This window comes from Pelodiscus sinensis, chromosome 29 (genome assembly GCF_049634645.1).
Source record: "Pelodiscus sinensis isolate JC-2024 chromosome 29, ASM4963464v1, whole genome shotgun sequence".
NCBI lineage: Eukaryota > Metazoa > Chordata > Testudines > Trionychidae > Pelodiscus > Pelodiscus sinensis.
The window spans coordinates 10,372,946-10,395,505 of record NC_134739.1 but is presented as its reverse complement, the minus strand read 5'-3'; the positions used below and the strand labels follow the sequence as shown (position 1 = coordinate 10,395,505).

The 22,560-nt window shown below is 42.7% G+C and overlaps 1 protein-coding gene and 1 long non-coding RNA gene across 2 annotated transcripts; one reads left to right on the top strand and one right to left on the bottom strand.

Annotated features, from left to right (window-relative positions):
* The first annotated feature begins 7,789 nt into the window (after positions 1-7,789).
* Positions 7,790-16,476, top strand: LOC142820985 (uncharacterized). The gene is made up of 3 exons (XR_012898026.1): positions 7,790-11,680; positions 14,798-14,866; positions 16,349-16,476. It is a non-coding gene; the product is annotated as an uncharacterized LOC142820985 (long non-coding RNA).
* LOC102451791 (keratin, type I cytoskeletal 12) lies at positions 13,847-21,976 on the bottom strand. Its single transcript, XM_006114288.4, has 8 exons — positions 21,395-21,976; positions 20,749-20,831; positions 20,373-20,529; positions 17,844-18,005; positions 17,617-17,742; positions 16,332-16,549; positions 15,511-15,602; positions 13,847-14,541 (listed from the first exon to the last, which is right to left on the bottom strand). The coding sequence occupies exons 1-8, from the start codon at positions 21,884-21,886 to the stop codon at positions 14,444-14,446; spliced, it is 1,428 nt and encodes a 475-aa protein (XP_006114350.2). The 5' UTR covers positions 21,887-21,976; the 3' UTR covers positions 13,847-14,443.
* Between the last annotated feature and the right edge of the window lie 584 nt (positions 21,977-22,560).

The window sequence follows — 22,560 nt, the reverse complement described above, 5'->3', positions numbered from 1 at the left end:
TCTGGTCCTTATGCTTGAAACAGGAATATTGTTGTAATAATAAAAGTTTTCTCTTTTCTGTTTATTAACCTGGCATTGGTTACTTGTGTGCCCTGATTTTTATTTTAGGAGTGAGATTTCCCAAATGATCTTTCCCCTGATTATTTTATCAACATTTGGGTGGTGGCAGCAGAAGTTTTATTCCCAAGATCTAGGTTTTTAAGATTTTGGGGGAAGTTTTATACCAAAGCCTGGTAGATAAGGCTTTGGGGTACACCTGCTTTCATGGCTCCTTCCCCACTCTGGCATGATAAATGCAGAAGTGGTGGCCAGATAGAGGTAGAAGATATTGAGATGGCTGGAGCTAAAGGCCCAAGAGATTAACAAACCATAGAAAAAAATGGAACCAGTCTCTTCAAAGGGATGTATCATTTCAGGAATTCCAGTTAATTTTAATTCTTTGTCTCATCATTGTTTTGTTATTCATTCAAGCATGTACTGTCACCAATAACAATATTACAAGACAATAGAGCTGATATTGTATAACATATTCTAAAGCAGACACTCCAACGTCAGTCCTAAAAAGCATACTAATGGCATCCAATTAGTGCTTGATTACCTTCACTGAAATTCATATTGCATCATAACATTTTGCTAAGCAAATTGAGCTCTTGAGTTATACAGTAGGACCAGTAGTGCACTTGTTGACATTAAGAAGTGTTTTACTATTAATTTAGATGGAAAAAATATATAAAACCCTCTTGTTTGGCAGTATTTTACAGGATATTGTTACTAAAGTTTGGAGGGATTGTAATGTTTACCACTTAGATTGAAATTATACCTAATGCTTGGGAAATAGCCAAGGCTGAATTCTGGGAAATGGTTGCTTCATCAGTAAGAAATACCCTAAAGCAAGGGAGGGAACAAATTATAGTAAGTGTCTTCACAGGTTTACCAGAGAGCAATACTGACAGATTTTATAATGAATAAAATCTTTTAATTTCTGTACCTTTCAATTTCTGTAGTTAAACAGAAATTAAAAGGTACAGTGACAAAAGTAAAATCCCAGCAAGCTGAATGGAAACTTTTCAAAGACATTATAATAGAGGCCCAACTTAAATGTATACCTTAAATTAAAAAACACAGTAAGAAAACCAAAAAAGTGCCACCTCATCTCAAAAAAGATATATTGGCATTGGGAAAGGTTCAGAAAATTGCAAGAAAAATGATTAGGGGGTTTGAAATGGGTCCCATATTAGGAGAGATTATAAAGATTGGGACTTTTCATTTTAGAAAAGAGGAGATTAAGGAGGGGGATATGATAGAGGTCTATAAAATCATGACTGATGTGGAAAAAGTAAATAAGGAAAAGTTATTTACTTGTTTCCATAGCATAAGAACCAGGGGTCACCAAAGGAAATTAATAGGTAGCAGGTTTAAAACAAACAAAAGGAAGTTTTTCTTTACACAGTGCACAGTCAATCTGTGGAACTCCTTGCTGCAGAATGTTGTGAAGATCAGGATTTGAACAAGGTTCAAGAAAGAACTAGATAAATTCATGGAGGATATGGCTATGAGCCAGAATGGATAGGATTGTGGTTCCTAACCTCTCTCAGAGGCTGGGAATGGATGATGGGAGAGGGATTCCTTGAAGATTCCCTGTTCTGTTCACTCCGAGTCATTTGGCATTGGCCATTGTCGCAATGGTTACTGGGCTAGATGGACCTTTGGTCTGGCTCGTATGGCCATTCTTATGTTCTATGTAATATTTTATCAAAATACTACTTATTTCAGTAGACTCTTAAATAAGATCTTTTGAGTGCTAAATTGGAATCCTGCTGTACTGGGGGTGGAGGGGAGGAGAGGATTTCTAATCTAATCTAATCACTTATTTTACGTGGGCATCTAATACTTCTTATATCTTCTTTCTTAAGCAGCTCACCTATGTAGTTCAGGACGTTATTATGGTAGGTTGATCTGGTGGATCAGTGTACAGAATGATGTGTCTGCAGCTTGTTGTGCTGTCCATGGCTCTTTTAGATTGCTGTAATTTCTATTACTGTAATATATATATTATAGACATAGTCTTATAACTGCTGAGAGCTTTTTTAGTCAAAATAACTTTATTCTACTATCATTTATTTAGATCATCCTTTTGTAATGACTTCTTGAAGATTGTTATCTTACAGAGATTTCTTTGTCTTCTCAAATATGAACATAAGAATAGCCATACTAAGTCAAACCAATGGTCCATCTAGCCCAATGACCTGTCATCCAGTAGTGACTGGTACCAGATGCTTCAAGAACAAATTAAGAGAAAAGCATTTATTGAGTGATCCATCCCCAGCTTCTGGCCGATGGAAGTTTTTGGAAACCTAGAGCTGTGGAGTTACACACTTGTCCATCAGCAGGGATTTTTACCATGAACTCATCTAATTCTTTTTTGATCCCAGTTATACTTTTAATCTTCACAACATTCCCTAACAATGAGTTCTGTAGGTTGATTGTGCATTATGTGAAGAATTACTTTCTTTTATTTGTCCTAAACCTTCTGCCTGTGTATTTCAGTGGGTAACTTCTAGTTCTTGTTACAAGAACCTTCTCCAGACCATATATGATTTTATAGACCTCTATCATATCCCCTGTGAAGGACAGATGAGAGGGATACAGAAAAATAATGGAAAGGAAGTATATTGGCCTCAGACTAAGAAAATGTGTTCTCCTTCAAGCGGCGTCCCTGTGGGTGCACCATTCAGGTCTTGGTATGTCACTGTGTAGGTGATTGGAGATTTTTGCCTAGCAGTGCCTTCCTGCATCGCACATGCACAGTTGCTATCTTGCGCTATTTTTGTCCGTTGGCTACACATACAGCGTGGGTCCCCTGCTGTACCTTTTCTACTGTCCTCGGCAGAAGACAAGGTTTCTCAGCAGTGCTGACTTTCTGACTGGAAATATAAAAATAGAGTAGTTAGTTTGTAGTGTTGTTAGCAGTTTAGTCAGTTTATAGTTAGTGTTAACCAGTTCTCATTAATTAAAAAAAAAAGTTTGCTCTGGTTATTTTCTGTTTATTACTGACCAAGTTCTGGACTCCTTAAATTCTCTTCTGAATATGCCTGGCTCTACAGGTTTTAAAAAATGTGACTCTTACAGAGAATCTATGCCCATATCTGATGGGCATGACTCCTGCATAAAGTGTCTCCGCAAAGGACATGTGGTGCAGTAATTTCCCCGTGCCAGAATATAACTTCAAGAGCCAGAAAGGATTGGGAGATGAGATTTAAAAACTACCTATGGGAGAAATCTCTTCAACTGCTGGAGGCTAAGTCCAGTGAACCTTTGGAGGTACTAACTCCCTGTAAGAGGGCTAATTCATCTCCCACAAGGGTCTTCCATACGTCCTGAGCCTCTCTAGCACAGTCTTTGCCGTCCACGTCCTGTGCCACATGTTCTCTGGTGCTGTCTACCACCGGCACCGTGGAGAAGTGGAAAATGGTACCTAGAAAGAGAACGGAGATGGAGTCGAAAAGGAAGTCTAGCTCCTTCACACCGAGTAGTGCTGCTTCTCAATAGGCGTCAATGAAAGCTGACATGCCACCACTTCCGGCACCAATGGACACTGGCACCAAACCAACATTCCAGTTCCTGCCAGTCAAAACCCAACCACACCCTGGCACCAGAGCTCAAGAAGACTTCCCACAAGACCAATGACATGTGGCACTGAGTGCCACAGCTACTGACACCATCTCCATTGGTGTCAAGTGCGCCTTTACCTCTTCATTCTCCTATAATTTGACAATCCAGTCCACACCAATGATCCCCCAAAAACATTTCTTGTTCACCTATATCATTGTCACCGGGCCAGGCACAGCATTGGACAGGAGAGCAGGTTCTTCTCACAACATTCCTCACCGATGGGTTCAGTAACTTCATGGCTCTCCACTTGACACTGACCAACACCCCTGCCCTCCCCCCCTGCAGTATCCATGGTTTAATCACTGTTGGTCATATTCAACACAGCAGTTCCCACCCCAATGGCCTCCTTGCAAGCCCTCAAACCAATACTGCACTCACTCCTTGCACCGTCATCGTTCATGCAAGATGGCAGTATCGACCCCAGCACGTATAGCAACAAGATCTCTGGTCACCACCACACAATCTTCTCCATCCTGTCCTCTGCACTCACCTTCTTTCAACCAGCCAAATTGAGCTGGTGGACAAAGATGATGACCTGCCTCATTCAGGCTCTGACAGTTCCTCTCCAGTTTCCTCATCCTCTCCACCTGCAGATGACCTGAAACAATTTCAGAATCTATTCAAACAGGTTGCTCAATTCCAGGATATAGAACTGCAGGAAGTACAAGAGAAACAACATAAGTTACTCAACACACTCATTGCCTCCAACTGGCAATGTCCTCTAAAATAGCTCCAATGACTAATGAGGGTGTTATGGAGCCATCAGAGGCACTATGGTGAACTCTAGCCTCTATTTCTCCCACCAATCTCAGAGCGGACAGAAAATATTTTGTCCTGGCCAAGGGCACGGATTTTCTTTTTTCTCACCTCCAGCCCAAGTCATTGGTCATGGACTCAGTCCACCACAGATCAAGACAGAATATAAATCTACGCCTCAGGATAAGGAGCATAAGTGGTTAGACAGCTTTGGCAGGAAAGTCCACTCCTCTGCCACTCCTTCCCCATATTGAATGACATGGCTCTGCCCGCGAATTATGTCCATGCAAATTATACTATCCTACAAGAACTTTTAGAAGATCTTCATTAGCAAAAGAGGTCCCAGCTGTAATCGATAATGGCGGAAGGCCTATCGATAGCATGGACAGCACTTAAGGCATCTATGGATGTGGCCGACATGGCAGCCAGGACTACAGTGACAGCAGTAGTCATGCACAGGGCCTCATGGTTGCAATCATCTGGTGTCCCGTGGGAGTTACAGACGAAGGTGGAAGACCTCCTGTTTGACAGAAACCAACTTTTCGCTGCTAAAACACATTATGTCCTTCATTCAATGAAGGACTCCCGTACAACACTCTGCACTTTAGGCATGTACATCTGTAGTGAGCAGGGGTGGCCGCTCACTGACCCCGAGGAGGAGAAACCCCTCTTTTAGCCCCGGTGGGCCGAGATGGAGCTTTCCCCTTTAAGTTCACAAAGGCCTAGGGGTGGGGCAGGAAGTATAAAAGCCCAGCCCAGGAGTTCAGTAGGGGCCAAACCACTATAGGGAGTAGAGGCCTATGCTGAGCTCTCATGCTTAGGCCCTGAGGATCTGGCAGAGGTGGACGACTGGCCTGGATGGCCAGGCCCAGGCACTGAAGAGGAGACTTTCTATACCCTGTCCCCACAAGCAGAGTACCCAAACTCTGCGAACCCGTCGCTGACTGGGAGTCAGGTGCAGATGGAGGGGGAGTTCGGAAGTGGCCCAGGGGAAGCAGCTGTTGGTCAGGTTGACCTAATAACTCTTTGACGTGTGTTGGCGTGTTGCGGATTAGATTCCCAGCTGACCCCAGTGGTAGCTGAAGCCACCACTGGTAGGGCCCTGGGCCAGGATGCGGTGGATTAGGGAGGGCCTGCATCTCCCCTGCCATTCCACCGACTGGGTGGCAGTCTCCCTCTCCCCACTTGTTCTGGGAGACGGTTTGTTTGTCTGCCCCACTCTGAACCAGGGCCTGGGTTAAATGGACTCCAAGAACTGGTTGTTAGTCTGCCCCACTCTGATCTTGGACTGGTGCGAGCAGAGCAGCCTGCCCCACTGTCTGAAAGGGGCTGTGGGCCATTACTTAAGGGCCTGAACACAGGTCAGGGGCCCAAGATTAGGCGAGACTGCTTACAACACCGCCAAAAAAGAGGTGCAGGTATACTCCCTACCAGAGACCGAGAGATACAACCTACCAGAGACAGCAGAAGAAATCCTATGACCACAGACCTAAGTTACAGTCCAACAGAAGAAGGGTGCAACACAACCAGTCGCCCACCAATCGACCACTGCTAAGCAGCAAATTTGAAGATGTGGTTGAAGATATAAGCTACCACCCTAAGGATCCAGTGCATACCATTCATATTTTCCACCACCACCTGAGGTCCTTTTGTCATCAACGGGTTCTTGAGATCATCAATACTGGCTACACAATTCCCTTTACTTCTCTGCCTCCTACTGAACCCCTCTTTCTGTCCCTCTTCAGGGATCCCTCTCACAAGCCCCTTCTACAAGTGGAGGTGTAAAAACTACTGAGATTGAGGGCAGTAGGGTGGAGGAGGAGGAGAAGGTGAGCCAAAGGATGACAGAGGGAGTGGAAGGGGACTAAATTAGTGCCCCATGGTGCCCGGGGGCAACTGCTCACCTCGCTATGCCACTGACATCAGCCGATGAGGGGGGGGGGTGCCCAATCACTATGTGCAGAGGCAGTCAGGTTCTGGACAAACTGAGCAGACACTCCTCGGAACAGCATGAGTGGAAGCTCAGCCGCAGCATCATCCTCCCAATCTTCCAACAATGAGTTTTCTGACCATAGATGTGATCAACAAGATTTGCATAGACTGAACAACAATGATTCTGATACCACCCTATTGACCAAGAGAAGCATGGTTTCCTTATCTGCACCATCTGTCGATCATCAAATCGATCCTTCTCCCCATCGGACCCTGCTTGATATCGCAACATCAAGGGAAAACTCACCACCCAAACCTGAGGGTTCTTCATGGTTCCAAAATGAAGAGCTTACCTGTTCGGAGAGAGTGAAGCAGATCCTCTTGAATAGTCAGTGCTCTGAAGGCATTTTCAGGAATGGTGCAGTCAATGCCAATTACAACCAAATATTACCCCAATACTTACTCACTGTGATAGACCTCAGTGACTCAGGCCTCTTCATCAATACCACTGAGCCCACCTATCCGCCATCACTGTCTTCCACACGCCAGTGAATGACTTATTGCTGTTTTCACATCCCATCCAAAATGCTTCTTAGCAGGTTTGCGAAAGACACACCTAAACGTATGTCCTCTGGTACCACCTTAGGATTTAAACTTTATGCTTGGCATACTGACAGGACCAACTTTTGAACCACTAGCTACTGCTTCTCCCCAACATCTGGTCATGAAAGTTGCCTTTATAGTAGCAGTCTTTTAACTTCTCATGTGAATAATTGCAAATCAAGCACTAGAAAAACCAATGCTCAGAAGTGGCAACATTTTAGTCACTGGGCCACAGAACATTCACTAGCACCCCTGTAGTGGGGTAGAGTGGCCACCCACTGAGCCGGAGGCGGAGAAACCCCTCAGGGAGCCATTTTGGGCCCAGCCTAGCCCCGCCCCCTCACCTGACCGGAAGTCAAAGGGTGGGGCTAGGAGTATAAGAAGGCCGCCGGGGAGCTCAGTCAGGGCCCAGCCTCTGAAGAAGATGGAGGCCTGTCCAGAGCTCCTGCCGGGGGAGGTTAAGACCGGGCCTAGACCGCCCTCAGCGGCCTCCCCGGAGGCCAGTCAAGGCTTCCCTGCCAGGGCTACGGAGGCGTGGCCAAGCCAGCCAGCCGAACCTCCCGTGGACCCAGAGGACTGGCCTGAGTCGCTGGACCAGCTGGAACCCCGATGGGTACTGGAACGCCGGGGCCAGGCGAGCCCACGGGACGCTGCAGAGTTCCAACCCCTTGACCCCCTGGATTGGGCCGACTGGACACTGCTGGGATGACAGCACTTCGACTCCCTGACAGACCTGCTACCCGCGAAGGGGGAGACAAGAAGTGGCCCAGGAGGTAGCATGGGCTGAGAGCAGCAAATTGCCAGCAAGTTGCGGGCTGGAGCCCCTGCTGAGCCCGTAGCAGCTGAACTGCTGCATCCAGGGCCCCTGGGCCGGGGCGCAGTGGAGTGGGTGGGCCTGCGCCCCCCTGCCACCCACTAACCGGGTGGCAGTCTCCCCCTTGCCACTGCCGCAGGTGCCCTACCTGCCCAGCTCTTGAACTAGGAGCTTCTACAAACCTGTATGTTTGTCTGCGGCCACGCCTTGCGTCAGGGCCTGGCCGCCATTTGCTGCCCTGCCCTGAGTTAGGGCCGGCTTTGCTTATTGTGTTGGTTGTCCCGCCCTGCTATAGGGCTAGGGCTTACTCACGCTGTCTGGTTTGTGGCCATGCCTTGTACTAGGGCCTGGCCGCCATTGTTAATTAGCTACCCCGCCCTGTGCCAAGGGCCTGGGCTCAGCTTACTGTGTTTGCCGCCCCGCCCTGCTTGAGGGTCTGGGCTTGCACCCGGTGCTCCGCTGCCCTGCCCTGCCCTGCTCAAGGGCCTGGGCTTCCGTATGGTGGTTTTGGTACCCGGCCAGGATCCGGACCGGACCTTTTAAAGGGCCAGGACTAGGACTGTTGCCCTGCCCCTAAATGAGTTAAGAGACTTGAATATATGGAGAATTTCTTCCCCCGTGGCCCGGGCCTGAAGCAAGGCCGGGCCCCTGAACTATTGTCTCTCACCCCAACCTGAGATAAGGCCGGAGATAGACTCATAGACTTGGACTATTTTAAGGCACGGTAGGGCCATAGGGCGGACGAGCCACCCATTGTACCAGGGTGGAGGAACCGCCTCCTAAAGGCCTGCCGACCCACAACTAACCGTCCCCTGGAAGAGGGGAAAAGGTCAGGCTATTGTGGACATTGCCGGAGGGCAGTGTCCTGAAAATACCGCGCCACCTGCCGGCAGATCTAATTCCCCGAACAGACGGCAGGGGACGCTGTGGTGGAGCGGGAAGCCCGCTACAACCCCATTCAACTCCTCTACTGAAATTGTTGGACTACCTGCTCTCTTTAAAGAAACAGACTTTCAAACTCTTCCATTAAAGTGCACCTGGCATCGATATTGAGTGATCACTGCCAAATAGAAGGGCACACAGTCTTTGGTTATCCAGTTACAAAAAGGTTTTTGAAGGGACTCAACAATGTGTTCATTTCTTTTAAACAGACACTACCTTGCTGGGACTTAAACCTGGTCCTTACAACATTGACAGGGCATCCCTTTGAGCCAATGGCAATTTGTTCACTTTTACATCTCTGAATGAAGGTTGCCTTCCTCATAGCCATCACCACGGCAGGAAGAGTTAGTGAGATTCCTGCACTCATGACCAACCCTCCATTCACAATATTTTACAGGACAAGGTGCTGCTCAGACCTCACCCAAAATTTCTTCCCAAAGTGGTTTTTCCATTCCACATTAATACATCTACATACTTACCTGTTTTCCACCAAAAGCCACTTCCAGATGTCTACGATGTTTGTATCCACTCTTAGATGTACATCAGGCAATAGCCTTCCACCTAGAACAAACAAAACAATTTAGATGTTCTGACTGTTCCTATCCATAGCAGATCATTCGAAAGGTCAAGCCATTTCTAAACAAAGACTTTGTAAATGGATTGCCAACTGTATTAAGATGTACTACTCAATTAACAAACAACCATTCCTAGACCAAACTGTACCTTAGATATATATGCCTCACAACACACACAATTTGGGTTGGCAGTTCTATGTGCTGCCTACACTAAATGTCCGAAGCCCCTTCCTCCAAATTCTTGGGATACTGCTCCATAGTCATTTACAGTACAGCACCCATTGGGACACTCCTCGAAGAAGAAAAAGAGGTTACTTACTGGTGCACTGGTGTTCTTTGAGATGGGTATCCCAGTGGGTGCTCTGTGGCCCTTCCTCTTCCCTTCTGCTTCGGAGTCAACATCTCTCTGCAACAAAGAAGGAACTGAGAGACAGTTGACAATGCGCACATGTTGGCACACTTGCTACGGTGTGAGACAGCTCTGCGCATGTGCATCACCCCCCAAGGTATTGCTGCTAAAAATATCCAACTATAAGTCTAGGGGTGCCGAAACACCTACTGTGGAGCATCCACAAGGACATCAATCTCAAAGAACACCAGTTACTGCACAAGGTGAGTAACCTCTTTTTCTTTCCCAAGTGGCTCTGAATAGTCCCACTTATGTATACTATGCCACCTAGTGGTGCATAAGAGTAGAACTTTTTCCATCCAGTGTCTATTAAAGTACATATTCATCCACTTCTGCTTAGCATTTCTGAATGCTCTGAGGGCGAGTCTATATAAAAGGGTGATATACTTCTTGTCACTGCAGGCTTTCATTGATTGAAGAACAGATAATGACCATTGTTGCTTTGAAATCAGTTCCTATTTCCTACATATACACAGGCAATTAGTTGCATTGATTAGCATACGGCAATTAACCATTCAAAGGTTCTTAGCTTAATACAAACATCACAGAGAAATAAGGACAACGATATTATTACACTACATTTCATCTAATTGCTAACATTCACTTTTGATCTCTTAATCAATAGACTATAGAGCAGTGGTCACCAACCTGTAGATCGGGATCCACTGGTAGATCTTGGAGCCTCTGACAGGTGATCCTAACTGGTTTGGCCAAGAGTCTATCAAGTGCCTGCACTTCATCTGCACATCTCCTGCCCTTTGCTTTGGAGTTGTCCCCTCAGGAGCCTCCTGCTCACTGTGCAGGGCAAGGAAGAGATAGGAGGGGTGCTGAAGTCAAGGTGCCCCCCCCCTCCTACTCTGTATCCTGTCTCCACAGAGCAGAGAGGGGGCACAACAGAATTTGGGATGAAATTTGTTAGCAGCTTTTGGAAGTGGTGCAGGGCCAGGACAGGGGGGAGCCCGCCTTAGCCCCACAGCACCGCCACCCAGGGGCCACCTGAGGTTAGCAGTACCCAGCTAGAGCCTATATCTCAAAACCCTACCCCAGTCATGAACCCCCTCTGCACCTCAAGCTCCTGCCCTAGCTCCGAGTACCCCTGCATCCAAATGCCCTCCCAGAGCCTGCACCTAGAACTCCCTCCGGTACCCCAACTGCCTGCCTCAAGCTCAGCTCCGAGCCTCTCTCACAATCCAGATCCCTCAATCCAAGACTAGAACCTGCACCCCGACCCTCTGCCCCAGCCTGGTGAAAGGGAGGGAGGATGTGGGAGGGAGGGATTATGGAGTGAGCAGGGGTGGAACCTCAGAGAAGGGGCACAAAGGAGGTGGGGTCAGGGGTTTTGGGTTTGTGGTAGATCTTGAATTGCACTTAAATTCAAAAAGTGATCTCATGCTTAAAAAGGTTGTAGACCACTGCTATAGAGATTTCTAATCTATGAACTAATGAGAACATATTGCGAAGCTTCTAACATATCAGTAAACACAGAAAAAATATTTACTTCTAAGTCTCTGACAATAAAACTTACATTTCAAAGGATTGAATCTACTTACTTGGCTTTGGTAACTATTTACAATAACTACCTATAAGGATTTACCATTTCATTACTTCTCTAATGTGTAATTAAATGTTGATTTTAGATCACTTAGCCTGCTGGTTGCTTAGTCCTCACTGGCTGAGTGTCGTGAGAATAATTCATAGTTTAGAGATAAGCAAAGTTAGTTCTTCTTCGAGTGCTTGCTCCTGTCCATTCCATGGGGGCGACTCCAAAGCAGCACCCCCAGAAGGAGGGATCAGAGTTCTAACATTCAATGGAATGAAGGACAGGCCTACCCACGGCAGTGTCCTCCCTTACTTGGTGCACCAGAGCATAATGGTCAGCAAAGGCATAAACTGAAGACCACATGGCGGCCCTGCAGATGTCCAGGATGGGCACCTGGGCCACAAAAGCAACACATCTCGAAGAACAACAATTACAAGGTAAGTAACTGTTCTTTATTTAGCATGGTACTAGTTGTGAGAGGGCACCAAAAAAATAAAAATAAAGCCAGGATTCAAGAGATGTCCTTCATGCACGGCTGTCTTCCCAATGTTGGACAACCACTTTGATCATCCGAAGTGGTTTGAAAAGGGCCAGTCTCCTGGATGTTCAATATGCCAGAATTCCATGCTCAAAGTTCACAAGGAGATCTAGAACAGATTGCAAGTGTAACCCACGCACCTCCTGGGTGTGATGCTTTGTCCCTTCTAGTAACTGAGACCACTTGGAGATTAATGAGTCTGCTAGGGTATGTCTACACTACAAAGTTAATTCGAACTAATAGACGTTAGTTCGAATGATCTTTGATAGGCGCTACACAGGCAAACCGCTAGTTCGAACTTAAGTCAAACTAGCGGAGCGCTTAATTCGAACTAGGTAAACCTCATTTCACAAGGACTAATGCCTAGTTCGAATTAACTAGTTCGAATTAAGGGCTGTGTAGCCACTTAATTCGAACTACTGGGAGGTTAGCCCTCCCCAGCTTTCCCTGGTGGCCACTCTGGGTACCACCAGGGAAACTATTCTGCCCCCCTCCCAGCCCTGGAGCCTTTAAAGGGGCACGGGCTGGCTATGGTGCCCGTGCCAGGTGCAAGCCTGCCAGCACCCAGCCAGCAGACCCTGCACCTGGCACGGCTCGAGCCATCCACCTGCTGCCACCCAGCCCTCCGCCTCTTCCCGGGACCAGGCTGACAGCTCCCGGGAGCCTGCCCAGGTCCGCAAGAGGCGGGCGCCCGCCTGGTCTAGTGCAGACATCGTGGACCTCATCCACGACCTCTGCACTAGGCACAGGAAAGTGGCCGTCTAGGGCAGGATAGCTGCCAGCCTGGCCACCCAGGAGCAGGTTTGCATGAAAAACAAGGTGGTCCACTGAGACCCCCGACCCTGAGCTTAGAATGGCCGTACTGGGTCAGACCAAAGGTCCATCTAGCCCAGTAGCCTGTCTGTCAACAGCGGCCAACACTAGGTACCCTGGAGGGGATGGACCGAAGACAATGACCAAGCCATTTGTCTCGTGCCATCCATCTCCAGCCTTCCACAAACAGAGGCCAGGGACACCATTTCTACCCCCTGGCTAATACCACTCCATGGACCCAACCACCATGACTTTATCCCACTTCTCTTTAAACTCTGTTCTAGTTCTAGCCTTCACAGCCTCCTGCAGCAAGGAGTTCCACAGGTTGACTATTTGCTTTGTGAAGAAGAACTTTCTGTTGTTAGTTTGAAGCCTGCTACCCATTCATTTCATTCGGTGTCCTTTAGTCCTTATGGGAACTAATGAAGAACTTTTCTTTATGCACCCTCTCCACACCACTCATGCTTTTATAGACCTCTATCATATCCCCCCTCAGTCTGCTCTTTTCTAAGCTGAAAAGTCCCAGTCTCTTTAGCCTCTCTTCATATGGGACCTGTTCCAAACCCCTCATCATTTTAGTTGCCCTCCCCTCTCCCACCTCCTTTTCCCAGTCTCCCCGAGTTTTGTTCAATAAAGAGAGATTCTATTTTTGAACACAATTGTCCTTTATTTTGTACATCAGGAAGGGGGGCTAGGGAGAGGTAAGTGGAAGGAGGTGAGGGAGGAATGGGGTACGAGCCCCCGATGGGGAGGACTGGGCTGGCTCTGCGGGCTCCTCGGGGTGGAAGCTCTCCTGAAGCCCCTTGATTGACCCCCCCTCCGGATGGCAGCCTGCGGCAAGTGCAGCCGGGCTGATGGCCGAGTGCTGTGATGTGCCGAGTGTGGGAACTGTCTGTCCGGGGTGGGGGTCCGGTCCTTTTAAGCACAGCCCTCGGCTAGCCTGAGACAGCAGCTCCATGCTCTAAGTCCTAATCTGATGCCCTGCTGGCACTGCTTCCGGCCATCCTTAACCTCGGTTCAGGGTACACTCAGTGTGGACATGCTAGTTCGAATTAGCAAAATGCTAATTCGAACTAGTTTTTAAGTCTAGATGCGCTAATTCTAATGGGTATGTCTACACTATCCCCCTAGTTTGAACTAGGGGGGGTAATGTAGTCATATGGAGTTGCAAATGAAGCCTGGGATTTGAATTTCCTGGGCTTCATTTGCATAAAGCCCGCCGGCGCCATTTTTAAATGCCGGCTAGGTCGGACCCCGTGCCGCGCGGCAAACACTTCCTTAAATGAGCATTAAAATTACTGACATTCACATATAAATTGTATGATTAAGCAAGGTACTGAACAGAAAAAAATTGTTTGATAATGACAGTTCTAAAGTTTTGATAGCACCTCTCAAAGAGTACTCATTTTAAAGGTTTGTTTATTCCTTTTTTATTGGCTAAAAACTGTATATGAAATTAAGAATAGAAGAGTAATTTATATTGATTTTTCACTTCTCAAAATTACAGATAAAAAGCCTATGGTATAATAAAAAACTGAAAATTTAACTTGGACACTAGAAATCTGTTTTTTTTCAGTTATCTTTTAACACTACAGTACTACAATAGCTGGATTTGAATTGTGACTATATTTTGAAAGCAATAAAGGCAAGTATAATTTGAAACAGAATATTTATTTCATTATCAAACTTTAGAGGATCATAAATGTATTTTTGTTTTGTGTAAAAGAAATCAAAAGAAAAAGAAGGCAAATTGTATTCATCACTTCTGACAAAAGAATATGCTCTCTCAAAGTTATATCTCTTTATTGGGATGCTTGTCAAAGAAACAATATAATGCACATGCTGTTGCTTATATCTTCTCTTCAACTTCCTGTACTTGGGATGAGACAATTTTACCATCCACCACCTCTTCAATGATTGTTTTGATCTTTCTGGTTTTGGTTGGATCTAAAAATTAATAAAAACAAAAAAACAATTAATTTATGAAAGTATTAAGATTATTTTAAAAACCTCCAAATTCAGAATGGAAATTGGAATGCTGCCTAAGGAATGCGAAGGATGTCAAAATAAGCACTAAGATAAATGTCTTCTGTGCAGTTGTGCTTACAGTGCTTTTGTATGCTTGTGAGACATAGACACCATATTGTCACCACATTAAAAAACTTGATCAGTTACATATTCTCTGTCTTTGGTCTGTTTGCAGGGTCAGATTGTGTGACAGGATTCCTAACATTAAATTCCTTAATCATTGTTGGATGTCTGGCATTCAAAGGTTCGTTTCAGCTTTGAACTCGTTCACATGGTAAACTTGAGAAAATCCAAGGCCATATGTTATAGTCAGCTAAAGCAAGTCACTTGTTTTCATAGTAGCCAGAACAAACAATATAAAGGCACACTGAAATCAAACTTGAAATGTTGGGTTGATCCCAGCAACTAGGAAGCAATAGCCTATGACAGAGCAAGAGAGAGGAAAATTTGTCATGTTAACCATTTACCATTTCGAAGCAAGGCACATTAACAGCTTTTGTGAAAACACAGTCATCACAAAACAAAGATACAGCAGCCTGCAATCAAGAACAATCTTTTCTGTCCCACATATAACTGTGTTTGTGTCCTACATTTGTCTGACCTCCCATATACATGTTTGCTGAATCTTCATATGTTAACATTGACATGAGATTTCATCAATTAAAGTTCTAAAGCAAGACAATCTACACAGGATAACTTGTTATGCCCTTAATCCTTTAAAATTAAAGATTAAAGTTTCTTGCCATGATGAACTTTACAGAGTAGTAGAACAGAATGACATTTATTAATTTAGCTATAGCATTTGTTTTATAAAATCATTTTAATTGATATTTGCTCCTCTGAAAAAAACTTTTAACAATAAATGTTATCTCAGGAGATTCAACCCACCATTAGAAGAATCCAGCGATTGTGTTTGTGATTTGGAACTTGTCAATGATGAACTTTCAAATGAACCTCCTTGTCCCCCAGTAAATGCACTTCTGCAAAGAAATCACACATATACAATGTTACATAATAGTTGTCAGGATCAGGAGTATAGAACAGTAAATGTTGTTTGTTTTTTTAATCCTGCATGAATCAGGAACGATAAGAAATAATCTTATTTCTTCTTGTTTTAAAATACTGAAATCATAAGCATCATGGGTGAGAACTTTACTTAAAGAAAAGTTGTTATATTATCCTTCTTTGATTAGTCAGTACAATTGCCAGATCAATTCTTACCAAGTCACAATACATATTCATTGAAAAGGCCAAATTATGTAACCTAAAAAACATATATGACTACATCTACTTCAGAATTTTCTTTAAAATTTTCCAAAAAGTCATTAGTTTGGTAAATTTACAGGAATTATGTGAAAAATATCAGTTTCTGGCATAAAATGGTCCAAAACCAAATAACAATATTTGAATGAAATTTTGTGTAAACAGTCTCATTACTTTTACAAGTTTAATTCTGTCATACCTTCGTTAAGTCCTGAAATTGCATGTGTCTCTAATTCAGGCTATCACACAGATGTAGACTGTCTTTACAATCAACAAATGTACTTTTGAAATCTGTGTGTGTCATAGGCCTTACTTTCTGTTGTGGACTACCAGTCTCTACCAATTTTATTTCCTTTGAATTTGCATTGAAATATTGGGGGAAATCACTTTGGATTCACCATGGGAATGAGTAAAATGGGAATTTTCATGTTCAGATCTTTGCTTACCCAAACTCTCCATCTAGCAGGCGGCGGTAGGTCTCAATCTCCATTTCCAGCCGTGTCTTGATGTTCAAGAGCTGCTGATACTCTGCATTCTGGCGCTCCATATCAGCCCTGACCTGGAAAAGTTGGCTCTCCAAATTCCCAATCTGAAGTTGAATTTGGGAGAGTTGAGCACAGTAACTTGCTTCTGTTTCTGCCAGTGTGTCTTCAAGGGATTTTTTCTGCATAAAAAGATATATTATTAAGTAAATACAATCTATGACTAGAGAGAAGAAACCCATTAATGAATTAAGAAAAAAGTGGGCTAAAATGTTGGAAAGAAGTGGTACTATTTCTCTATATATGTAACAACACATTTAAAAATTTCTTCTTATAATGAAATTCTTGCCTTTTGTTTCGTATTAAATATTATCAGCTGAGGCCCATCATTTTCCAGGCAAAACCATTTTGCATAGATTACACTTATAGGAAAGTTTAAAAAATTAAATATATGTAATAGAATTTTTTATTAATGTGCTTGCAAAAGGGAAGTAAAACAGCAGTTTTAAATGTGTAGGATTTCAACTTCAAACATTATTCATTTAGCTGAATAATTACCATACATAGTACATTTGAATCAGAAACTTCATTTATTCTTTCTGTAACTAATTTGAATTATTTTGTGATTTGTAATAGTAAAAATGTTCTTTGCACTAAAATGACAGTTGAATAGGTGATCCTGTTTTAATTTTGTTAGTAAATATTTTATGAACTCTAATTATAATAGTCATGACTTTTTTCCAATGAAAAACAAAAATAAATATTTAAACCAGTGTTTCTCAAAGTGGTCCGTGGACCCACTCTGAGAAAGCTGCTACTGGATGCTCTGGTTTGTTTACTTACAGGCTTTGCAGCCATGGAACCTCGTAGCTTTCACTGGCTGCAGTTCACAGTTTGAGAAACACTGTTTTAAACCTTTCACCCAGAATATTCCAGTGAAAAAGTAGTGCATTCAGCTAATTTAAGTGGCAGGTTTATGCAAATATTGTTATTTGTAGGTAATCACGAAGTATGAATTTATTTTGTACAAACAAATACACAAACTCTTCAAAATATATAGTAGATATAATCCTGTTTTTTGCAGTTCCCAATCATAATGATGTATTTGCCATGCAGGTATTCCAGCTATTATTGCAGTTTATGGACTAAAAAGAATACCTGGAATAATTAAATGTTAATTTTAAACAGTAGTATATCTGAAATTGGAAAAGGTACTGTGTAGTTTATGATTGTTATTCTATCAGCATACCATGGAAAGTTGAGACTGTAGTTCAATTTCCAGGCCCTGGAGAATGCGTCTTAAATCTGTGATTTCACTTTTACCTGACTGAAGCTGTTCAGTGTTGGTGGAAATTTCCCTTTTGAGTTCCATGCTCTGAAATGTCAAGGAAAAATAAAATGTAAATCAGCGACAACAAATATTTTTTCCTATATTTAAATGTGTTTGGCTGAATTGATTATCTTGAAGATGTTTACTTTTTCACTGAACCATGCTTCAGCCTCTTTACGGTTCTGTTCAGCAATGACTTCATACTGTCCTCTCATATCATTCAGAATCTTGGTCAGATCAATTCCTGGAGCAGCATCCATTTCAACACTAACTTGGCCGGTGGCATTACCTTGGAAACTTTGAAGCTCCTAGAATAAACGGAAGTAAAGGTATTTCAGTATAATAATGAACAAAATGATTAGCTCTAAATTATTATAAAGAAAAGTGTATAATTCAAGGTCCCTTCAATATTAAATCTTCCTAGTGCAATCCTATCTGCTACTATCTGTACTGTTACATTTACCCTGTTTTAAATATGAATATCTTTTCGTTGTATCACAGCAACCCATGCAATGCATATCAACAATCTTGCCATTTCAGTTTTTGCAACACTTTAGATAGATCAGAAATACTCAGAAGTCATTTCTTCCCCACCCAGTGCCCTAGGCTATTAGGAAAAAAAATCATTAAAGGGAAAGAAATATAGAGTACTGGTTTCATTGACTTCACAGGTTCCTCTGGTTCATTTCTGTATTAGCTTTCAACTTGAGAGAAAATTTATCCTTAGTGGAAAAATATTTGTCATACATTTTAAAATATTTGATCCATAGAGTCATAGAATAATAGGACTGGAAGGGACCTCAAGAGGTCATCGAGTCCAGCCCCCCGCCCTCAAGGCAGGACCAAGCTCCGTCTACACCATCCCTGACAGATGTCTATCTAACCTGTTCTTAAATATCTCCAGAGAGGGAGATTCCACCACCTCCCTTGGCAATTTATTCCAATATTTGACCACCCTGACAGTTAGGAATTTTTTCCTAATGTCTAATCTAAACCTCCCCTGCTACACTTTAAGCCCAATACTCCCTGTCCTCAGTAACCAAGAGGAACAAATTTTCTCCTTCCTCCTTGTGACACCCTTTTAGATATTTGAAAACCGCTATCATGTCCCCCCTTAATCTTCTTTTTTCCAAACTAAACAAGCCCAGTTCATGAAGCTTGGCTTTATAGGTCATGTTCTCTAAACCTTTAATCATTCTTGTCGCTCTTCTCTGTACCCTTTCCAATTTCTCCACATCTTTCTTGAAATGTGGCGCCCAGAACTGGACACAGTACTCCAGCTGAGGCCTAACTAGTGCAGAGTAGAGCGGCAGAATGACTTCACAAGTTTTGCTTACAACACACCTGTTGATACAACCTAGAATCATATTTGCTTTTTTTGCAACAGCATCACACTGTTGACTCATATTCAACTTGTGGTCCACTATGACCCCTAGATCCCTTTCCGCCATGCTCCTTCCTAGACAGTCGCTTCCCATCTTGTATGTATGGAACTGATTGTTCCTTCCTAAGTGGAGCACTTTGCATTTCTCTTTGTTAAACCTCATCCTGTTTACCTCTGACCATTTCTCTAACTTGCTAAGGTCATTTTGAATTATGTCCCTATCCTCCAAAGAAGTTGCAACCCCACCCAGTTTGGTATCATCTGCAAACTTAATAAGCGTACTCTCTGTCCCAATATCTACATCATTGATGAAAATATTGAACAGTACGGGTCCCAAAACAGACCCTTGAGGAACTCCACTTGTTATCCCTTTCCAGCAGGATTTAGAACCGTTAACAACAACTCTCTGACTACGGTTATCCAGCCAATTATGCACCCACCTTATTGTGGCCCTATCTAAGTTATCCAGTTTTGCTACATCTGTTGAAAATACATGTAAACATCAATTGCATCAGAATAACACATTTGGTTGATTTTCATGATATTTTGAAAAAAAAACCTATGAAAAGGTCTTGCGACCCAGTTTCATTTCATTCATCACTGAATAGACTGACAAAAAACTAAGAGCTGTTGTGATGAAGTGATAGCAAGAGTTTAAAATGTACTGCACGCTAACAAAAGCAAATATGCTGACAATTCAGAGCCCTGTACATTTTCAGAACAAACCCAGAAATTCTAAAGCAGCTAGAAAGAAAACATGTTGCTGCTTATCCAAAGTCTAAAGGTTAATAATTGAACTTTGCAAAACCAAAACCTGAACAGAATGTAACATGCTAGTGTATCTTAACGCTCTCTTGCTTTAAAAGGTGAAGTCTGAAGTTTCCCCCATTATTACATTGGCAGATCCAAGCCTATTTAATCCTTTTTCAATAAAGTAGTCTGTTGTTTCTTCACCACACCCATCTTGGCCTTTCTATTGTACCTTCCCACAGGGGCCTTACACAAAGCATATATTCTTGGGACAATTGCGGTGAATCTGAGAAATCCTGTAATACTAGCACCATTAAGAGCAAACAGCTTGTATTTTTGATTTTTTCTGTGTCCCTTTATCCCCCAATTCCTTGATTAAACTGAAAACAAACCCAACAGCAAAAAGGACTCATTACCATGCTGAAAAAATCAGAAAAATGACTGACATTGCACATCTCATCTTTTTTTGTAGTATATATTGTGTTTTACTATGAGTCTTTTTATGAAAACACTGCAGTCCAGAAGCAAACACTCTGTCTACCTCCTCATGGTTCTTCTTGAGGTAAGCCAGTTCCTCATTCAGGCCTTCTATTTGCATCTCTAGATCAGTTCTGGTCAAAGTCAGCTCATCCAGAACTCTACGGAGACCATTGATATCAGCCTCCACACTCTGCCGAAGAGCTGCTTCATTCTCATACCTTTAGAAAATCATATACCGGCTTTTAAACAGTTGCATCATGTACTACTAATTCAAAAACAATGTATTATGACTATGACTGCTATTCAGTTGAACAGTTATACTTCATATACATTTTCTAAGAAAAATATCTAAAATGTTCTGGATTTATTTGGCATTTTTAAATAAAAGCTTAGTAATAGGATTCATAATAGATTGCATAATAGTACTTGCTACCTACTTCAGTCTGAAGTCATCAGCAGCCAGTCTGGCATTATCAATCTGCAAAACGATCCTGGCGTTGTCAATAGTGGCATTAATTATCTGGAAAGACAAGCAGGATGCCCGGATAGTGATTCTGTAACCTGATGGCCTTACTGTTCAACATTAGTAATATAATAATGTAAGAGACATTCATTAGACTCTTGTACAATATATAACTAAAATATTTAGGACCAGACTCTCTGTTATTGTAAGTAAGCAACACCAGTTTATATCAGTGAATATAAATTAGCATTAGAATTTCAGTTAATCTCTTTATTGCAGAAATTGAATTGAGGTGCAAGCAGTATGAACACGAAAACCTTTTAAAAATTTTTTTGAAGAAAAATAATTATCTAAGTTAACATTAGTTAATTTTATCTCTACCTTCTCTTTAATTCAAATGAGGTCAGGTGAGTTCACATCATTAATAGCTACACAATTTCAATACATTTGTTTCATCTGCATTACAACAAAAATATTCATGTGATAGAAGACCGTTACAAATAACAGTATCTTAGAGAAAATTTGCTTTTAGTTTCTCAAAACTATTGTAATTTTTGCCTAGGACAATATTCGGTGAGTTTAGATTGTAAAAAAATGGAACAGTTCGGTGATTTTTTTACCTTATTCCTGAGGTCTTCAATTATTAGGTAATATTTACCATAATCATGGCCAGCTCCAGGGCCACTAGCACCAGGACCATTTTTTTCATACCATTCACGGATTTTACACTCTAGTTCAGTATTGGCCTCCTCCAGAGAATGTACTTTGTTCAAGTAGACAGCCAGACGGTCATTCAGGTTTTGCATGGTTTCCTTTTCCGTGCCAGAAAGAAGGCCACCATCACCACCACTACCAGCACCAAAGCCACCTCCAAAACCAGCTCCTAAGCTGCTACCAAAGCCACCTCCAAAGCCTCCCCCTATGCTGTTGCCAAGACCTCCACCAAATCCAGAACTAGAACCAAGCAGAGAAGCAACACCAAAGCCTCCACCAGATCCCCCACCAAAGCTTCCTCCACCACTGGAACTAGATACTCTTACAGATCCCCCACTAAGACCACTCCGGGATGAAAATTGCCGTGATCCTCCCCCTGTACGAATAGAAAAAGCCATGGTGTTCTGTTTGCTCTGATCTAGTGTAACAAGTAGATGAAATAGAATAGGGTAGCTCAGAAAGCAGTTTTATATACAGAAAGAAATGGGTGTTTCAGCTCTATAGTCCACACCTCCTCAAACAAAACACTTCAGTCACTTTCTTTTCTTTTTTTTTATTTGTCAGATCAACATCTCCTGATCAGACTAAATGATATGTGCAAATCTTTATTGTCCATTCATGTGAAAATACATCACCCTCCAGATATTTGTTCTACTAATAGGGGATATGGGTGGAGGTAGAACTAAGCTTTCATTATCATGTTTAATCATGTGCAACTCAGCACAAAAAAGTCATCTTTTCAATTGCTCGTACATTATTTTTCCTATTTTAATATTTATCTTATTTATTATTTGTGACTGTTCCTAGAGGAGTGAGAGAACCTTGTGGAAAGATTCCTTTAATCTCATTATATTTTCTTTCAGTTATCATGTAAGAGAAGGAAAAAAAAATATTTTCTAGAGAAAATCACTAAAGATTGAGCAGAAAGCCATACCAGCACTTTGATGCAAATAATGAGTATGTATGGAGAAGAGTTTACAGAGATTTATTTCTGACATATCATACAGCCATTTTATATTGGACTTTTTAAAGGTTTTGTCATGTTTCTCTAATTTGTTTGAAATGATTCAAG